Below are 7500 nucleotides of genomic sequence, written 5' to 3'. Positions count from 1 at the left end.
CGTGTCTTCAGCATTAGTGACTGATGTGTGTGTGTGTCTTCAGCATTAATGATTGATGTGTGTGTGTGTGTGTGTGTGTCTTCAGCAATAGTGACTGATGTGTGTGTGTGTGTGTGTGTGTGTGTGTGTCTTCAGCATTAGTGAACGATGTGTGCGTGTGTGTGTGTGTGTGCGTGTCTTCAGCATTAGTGAACGATGTGTGCGTGTCTTCAACATTAGTGACTGGTGTGTGTGTGTGTGTGTGTGTGCGTGTCTTCAGCATTAGTGACCGATGTGTGCGTGTCTTCAACATTAGTGACTGGTGTGTGTGTGTGTGTGTGTGTGTGTGCGTGTCTTCAGCATTAGTGACCGATGTGTGTGTGTTTTCAACATTAGTGACTGATGTGTGTGTGTGTATATGCGTGTCTTCAGCATTAGTGACTGATGTGTGTGTGTGTCTTCAGCATTAATGATTGATGTGTGTGTGTGTGTGTGTCTTCAGCAATAGTGACTGATGTGTGTGTGTGTGTGTGTGTGTGTGTCTTCAGCATTAGTGAACGATGTGTGCGTGTGTGTGTGTGTGTGCGTGTCTTCAGCATTAGTGAACGATGTGTGCGTGTCTTCAACATTAGTGACTGGTGTGTGTGTGTGTGTGTGTGTGTATGTGCGTGTCTTCAGCATTAGTGACCGATGTGTGCGTGTTTTCAACATTAGTGACTGATGTGTGTGTGTGTGTGTGTCTTCAGCATTAATGATTGATGTGTGTGTGTGTGTGTGTGTGTGTGTGTGTGTGTGTGTGTCTTCAACATTAGTGACTGATGTGTGTGTGTGTGTGTGTCTTCAGCATTAATGATTGATGTGTGTGTGTGTGTGTGTGTGTGTGTGTGTGTATATGCGTGTCTTCAGCATTAGTGACTGATGTGTGTGTGTGTGTGTGTCTTCAGCATTAGTGACTGATGTGTGTGTGTGTGTGTGTCTTCAGCATTAGTGACTGATGTGTGTGTGTGTGTGTGTCTTCAGCATTAGTGACTGGTGTGTGTGTGTGTGTGTGTGTATGTGCGTGTCTTCAGCATTAGTGACCGATGTGTGCGTGTCTTCAACATTAGTGACTGATGTGTGTGTGTGTGTGTGTGTGTGTATGTGCGTGTCTTCAGCATTAGTGACCGATGTGTGTGTGTGTCTTCAGCATTAGTGACTGGTGGGTGTGTGTGTGTGTATATGCGTGTCTTCAGCATTAGTGACTGATGTGTGTGTGTGTGTGTGTGTGTGTGCGTGTCTTCAGCATTAGTGACCGATGTGTGCGTGTTTTCAACATTAGTGACTGATGTGTGTGTGTGTATATGCGTGTCTTCAGCATTAGTGACTGATGTGTGTGTGTGTCTTCAGCATTAATGATTGATGTGTGTGTGTGTGTGTGTGTGTCTTCAGCAATAGTGACTGATGTGTGTGTGTGTGTGTGTGTGTGCGTGTCTTCAGCATTAGTGAACGATGTGTGCGTGTGTGTGTGTGTGTGCGTGTCTTCAGCATTAGTGAACGATGTGTGCGTGTCTTCAACATTAGTGACTGGTGTGTGTGTGTGTGTGTGTGTGTGTGCGTGTCTTCAGCATTAGTGACCGATGTGTGCGTGTCTTCAACATTAGTGACTGATGTGTGTGTGTGTGTGTGTGTGTATGTGCGTGTCTTCAGCATTAGTGACCGATGTGTGCGTGTTTTCAACATTAGTGACTGATGTGTGTGTGTGTGTGTGTGTGTCTTCAGCATTAATGATTGATGTGTGTGTGTGTGTGTGTGTGTGTGTCTTCAGCATTAGTGACTGATGTGTGCGTGTTTTCAACATTAGTGACTGATGTGTGTGTGTGTATATGCGTGTCTTCAGCATTAGTGACTGATGTGTGTGTGTGTGTGTGTCTTCAGCATTAGTGACCGATGTGTGCGTGTCTTCAACATTAGTGACTGGTGTGTGTGTGTGTGTGTGTCTTCAGCATTAGTGACTGATGTGTGTGTGTGTGTGTGTGTCTTCAGCATTAGTGACCGATGTGTGTGTGTCTTCAACATTAGTGACTGATGTGTGTGTGTGTGTGTGTCTTCAGCATTAGTGACTGATGTGTGTGTGTGTGTGTGTCTTCAACATTAGTGACTGATGTGTGTGTGTGTGTGTGTCTTCAGCATTAGTGACTGATGTGTGCGTGTTTTCAACATTAGTGACTGATGTGTGTGTGTGTATATGCGTGTCTTCAGCATTAGTGACCGATGTGTGCGTGTCTTCAACATTAGTGACTGATGTGTGTGTGTGTGTGTGTGTGTGTGTGTGTCTTCAGCATTAGTGACCGATGTGTGCGTGTCTTCAACATTAGTGACTGATGTGTGTGTGTGTGTGTGTGTGTGTGTGTGTCTTCAGCATTAGTGACCGATGTGTGTGTGTGTATATGCGTGTCTTCAGCATTAGTGACTGATGTGTGTGTGTGTGCGTGTCTTCAGCATTAGTGACCGATGTGTGCGTGTCTTCAACATTAGTGACTGATGTGTGTGTGTGTGTGTGTGTGTGTGTGTGCGTGTCTTCAGCATTAGTGACTGATGTGTGCGTGTTTTCAACATTAGTGACTGATGTGTGTGTGTGTGTGTGTGTGTGTGTGTGTCTTCAGCATTAGTGACTGATGTGTGTGTGTGTGTGTGTGTGTGTCTTCAGCATTAGTGACCGATGTGTGTGTGTCTTCAACATTAGTGACTGATGTGTGTGTGTGTGTCTTCAGCATTAGTGACCGATGTGTGCGTGTCTTCAACATTAGTGACTGATGTGTGTGTGTGTATATGCGTGTCTTCAGCATTAGTGACTGATGTGTGTGTGTCTTCAACATTAGTGACTGATGTGTGTGTGTGTGTGTGTGTGTGTATGTGCGTGTCTTCAGCATTAGTGACCGATGTGTGCGTGTTTTCAACATTAGTGACTGATGTGTGTGTGTGTGTGTGTGTGTGTGTGTGTGTGTGTGTGTGTCTTCAGCATTAATGATTGATGTGTGTGTGTGTGTGTGTGTGTGTGTGCGTGTCTTCAGCATTAGTGACCGATGTGTGCGTGTTTTCAACATTAGTGACTGATGTGTGTGTGTGTGTGTGTGTGTGTGTGTGTGTGTGTGTGTGTCTTCAGCATTAATGATTGATGTGTGTGTGTGTGTGTGTGTGTGTGTGCGTGTCTTCAGCATTAGTGACCGATGTGTGTGTGTTTTCAACATTAGTGACTGATGTGTGTGTGTGTATATGCGTGTCTTCAGCATTAGTGACTGATGTGTGTGTGTGTGTGTGTGTGTGTGTCTTCAGCATTAATGATTGATGTGTGTGTGTGTGTGTGTGTGTGTCTTCAGCATTAGTAAATGGTGTGTGTGCATGTTTTTGTGACATATGAGGACACAAATGTGTATAATGCCATGGGTATGACACAGGTATTACAGGAGAGGGTGAAATATGAGGACATTACCCATGGCCCCACTTTACAAAAGGCTTATAAATCACACAGGAGGAGTTTTTATGAGAAAGTAAAAATGCAGAATCTTTCCTGTGTGTGTGTGTGTGTGTGTGTGTGTGTGTGTGTGTTTCTCAGACTCACCGGGGCCAGTGGACTCTGATTGGACGTTCTGCGGATGCACTTCTGCTTTATCATACGTGTTATTCAGATTCCTGATGATCACAGTCAACAGCTTTAAGACTCAATGTGTTCAAATCAGCGCTAAATATCCAACGTGAAACTGAAGGATTGTTTTTATTTAAAATGTAAAAAATAAGAGAGTGTGTGTTAGTGAGTATGTGTGAGAGTCTTTGTGTGTGTGTGTGTGTGTGTGTGTTTGTGAGTGTGTTTTAGTTAGTGTGTGTGTGTGTGTGTGTGTTTGTGTGAGAGAGTGTGTGTGTGTGTTGACCTGTTGGCCTCTGGAAGTGTATTGTGATGATCTGCTGGCTCCTGTTCTTGATGTGGAGACTCAGACCCGTTGTGTTGTTTTGCTGAGAACGAGAGAAGAGTAAGTGTGAGTTTTTGGGAGTATTGTGTGTTTATGTTCAGGTGTGTGTTCAGTTCTTACTGGGCGAGATTTCTGCGTCTGTGACTCCGTTCGGCCTCCCCTGCTGGACGTCAGACCGCACAGCTGTTGACCTATACACACACACACACGCACGCGCAAACGTGCACACATACACACGCACACGCACACACACACACACACACACACACAAGCATGCACACACGCACACACACACACACACGTTAGGTTTTGTGAATTGTGGGGACTTTCCATAGACATAATGGTTTTTATACTGTACAAACTATACATTCTATCCCCCTACACCTACCCAACACACACACACACACACACACACACACACACACACACACACACACACACACACACACACACTGCCCCTAAACCTACCATCACACACACACACACACACACACACTGACAACCGTTTTTGGCAACACACTTTATTGCATTTATGCCCGAGCCTGACGGCCCCGACTTTTTTACGCCCCTTTTTTTAGGCTTCTCCTTCGTTTTATATTTATTTTAATAATTAAAATGAACAATGAGATGTGCTGGTGGAAACAATATGAGACCATGATAGCTTGCGCCACTGTCAGACATGGCTCGCGCAGGGTTAAAGAGTCCGTTTCTTCAGTGCAGCTGCTCGAGTTATGGCCTTTTACAACCGGTTCCTTCATTCGTTTCCTCTGACCAGGTCTATCTGATTGCCAAATGACCAGGAGTAGCGTTAGGCCTAAATGCCTTCCGAGACGTATTTAATTCCGATCACTCAAACCAATTCAGAAGGTGCATGAAAGCATTTCAGACGAAACCGGACAAATGTAAATGTATCTGGTTGTTTAAACCGCATGTGTAAATTTTACTCCTGGCAAATAATTAAACAATAAACATATGAGAGCGTGTTCTGTTGTAGGTGCTACTGCAACATCGCTGCGAATGAGTAAAGTAAGCCAACGCATATGGCCGTAAAGGAAACTTTAAAATAAGTCACACAGAACACAATCATCTTCAGTATAAATGAATGAGACTAATGATCTGACCAGTGCTTAGGTCGCTCTCTCTCTCATATTGCGATCTTTGAATTTGAAATGGGCTGCCGAATAAAATGCTGGAGTCTTTTGCTGTGATGTGAACTTCGTTAAATGAGCATATACCGCGGGAATTGAAGATCGGGTTTATATTAATTTAGCTGAAGTGTAAGGTAGGCTATAAGACAACCTGCATGTACTTTTCTTCTTTAGATTGTGTAGCCCGTTTCGGGTTTTTTGAGCGCCGTTGCGAGCAGTAGGCTAATCTATCAGCTGCCTCAGCTCGTCAGAAATGCCTTTGTGGTGGTATAATAACTAGCCTACTTTGTTTTTAATGTCAAAGTAGTTATATTTCGTTTCATTTCTTTATTAAGTTCATTTAGAAAAATGTTTAGAGCATTTTTTTTTGTTTGTTAAATTAAAGTTTTAATTTTTTTATGTGACGACCCAGTGAGTTAACCGCATGTTTAATACTCTCTCAAACCAACTCTTGAATTGTCTTGCCTTTATAAACTTTAATTTAACAAACAAAAAATTGCTCTGAACATTTTTCTAAATTAGGTTAATAAAGAAAAGAAACGAAAAATAACTACTTTGACATTAAAAACAAAACTGAACTCTTTTAATGGCTGCAACAATGTAAAAAGTAAAATAAAAAACACGGGCTGCAGCCGGACTCGGGCTGAGAATGTTGATAAGCTGTGGGTTTTACTAAAGGAAAATGACTGAAATAGTAACTCACAGTGACCTGGATAAGTAACTTTAATCTGATTACTGGTTTGGAAATAGTAATGCATTAGATTACTCGTTACTGGAAAAAAGCCAGATTAGAGTAACGCAGTACATAGTACTGGCATCACTGTCCATCACACACACACACACACACACACACACATTAGGAGGATGTTAATAACCCAGTGGTCAGGTGTGTGTTGTTACCGTGGCAGCCGGCGGTGATGATGTCGCTGCGTCGCCGCTCCTCTCTGTCAGTGATCACGATGAGAAAAATTAAGATTGAGAATTAAAATGCAATTAAAAGCCTCCGGTTTAATGAGTGTGTGTGTGTGTGTGTGTGTGTGTGTGTGTGTGTGTGTGTGTGTGTGTGTGTGTGTGTGTGAAAATAATAATAATAATATTTTATTTAAGGCGGCATTCTCTGCACTCAAGGACACCGTACAAAAATACAATAATACATAAAAAAACAGTAAAGATATAAATAAGAATATAAATAAGAACGGTAACACTTTACAATATGGCTGCACTATTATCATTAATAAATGCCTAACTAATGCACAGATAATGTGAGTTAATGTATTAATAATGATCACTGCATCAGCAACTAATGAAGATTCGACATGATTAATAGATTAAGTAATCATTAAATAGTTATTAGTTAAATGTGTCATAATGTGTTAATTCCTTAATAACGTATTATATTAACTAATACTGTAAATTAATGTGTTAATTACCACAACGGGTCAAAGCCATGCATTTCAGCTTCCAGTGTCTGCTTTAATGAATCATCAGCTAATGAGTTATAAAGGGTTCATTATGCTATGACTTGTTGTGGCACATGACTAATAAAGGACAACTCTGGCGAATGTTTAAGTTTATCTTGATCATTATACCTTTGTGAGTTCAGTCTATAGAAAAACCCCGACCCGGAGTGGTGCTCGCCACGCGGAGTTATTCCAGTTAATGCCCAGAGCCGCCCTCAGCTAAACGGCGCTCTGGGGGCATAACCGTAACGGGTGTCTAGAGCCGCTTATCAGACACAACATGCAATTAAAATGTCTGTCCAACATGAACAGGTCCCTCACACGACAGCGAGATGCGTTTATCACTCAGCCATTGTTTAAATTCACCTGTGTTAGCCGGCTAGCTGTGTCTCGCGCTGAAGTCCCGTGGGAACGCAGCGGTAGCCGGAGAGTCGTTTTTTTTTCTATAGACTGTAGTCACAAGGATATAACGATCAAGATAAACTTAAAAATTTGCCAGAGTTTTCCTTTAACTAATCGATTAAGTAATATATAATTGTGAGTATATATATATATATATACTACATATTGTTTACTCCCAGCTCCAGGCTCATCTGCAATTACACGGCATTGGGGATACGTTCCAATCTGGTTTCAGGACCAGACATAGTACTGAATCTGCGTTACTGAGGGTGCATAATGACATTCTTGAAGCACTTGACAGAAAAAACTCTATGGTTCTAGTTTTACTGGACCTTACCGCTGCATTTGACACTGTGGATCATACAATTCTCATTTCTCGTCTTCAACATGTTGCTGGTCTGCAGAAAGTGGTGCTGAATTGGTTCACCTCATACCTCACTAATAGAACCTTTTCAGTAATGCTCAATGACTTTTCCTCCTCAACTGCCACTATGTCATCTGGAGTACCACAGGGTTCCATTCTCGGTCCTATTCTGTTTTCTCTCTACATTCTGCCACTTGGTCAAC

The 7500-nt window shown here is 42.4% G+C and overlaps 1 protein-coding gene across 1 annotated transcript in view; it reads right to left on the bottom strand.

Annotated features, from left to right (window-relative positions):
• LOC137082510 (tetratricopeptide repeat protein 24) overlaps window positions 1–7500 on the bottom strand; it is a 46811-nt gene that overhangs the window by 20175 nt on the left and 19136 nt on the right. Inside the window, exons 9-12 of the mRNA XM_067447731.1 lie at window positions 5972–6015; window positions 4044–4114; window positions 3885–3966; window positions 3578–3648 (exon numbers count right to left, since the gene is read on the bottom strand). Of these exons, the coding sequence (XP_067303832.1) occupies window positions 3578–3648; window positions 3885–3966; window positions 4044–4114; window positions 5972–6015 (268 nt within the window). The remainder of the gene's footprint in view (window positions 1–3577; window positions 3649–3884; window positions 3967–4043; window positions 4115–5971; window positions 6016–7500) is intronic.

The sequence above is a fragment of the Pseudorasbora parva genome, chromosome 7 (genome assembly GCF_024679245.1).
Source record: "Pseudorasbora parva isolate DD20220531a chromosome 7, ASM2467924v1, whole genome shotgun sequence".
NCBI classification, from domain to species: Eukaryota; Metazoa; Chordata; class Actinopteri; order Cypriniformes; family Gobionidae; genus Pseudorasbora; species Pseudorasbora parva.
The sequence above is the reverse complement of the archived record's forward strand: the minus strand, read 5'-3'. Positions and strand labels throughout refer to the sequence as shown.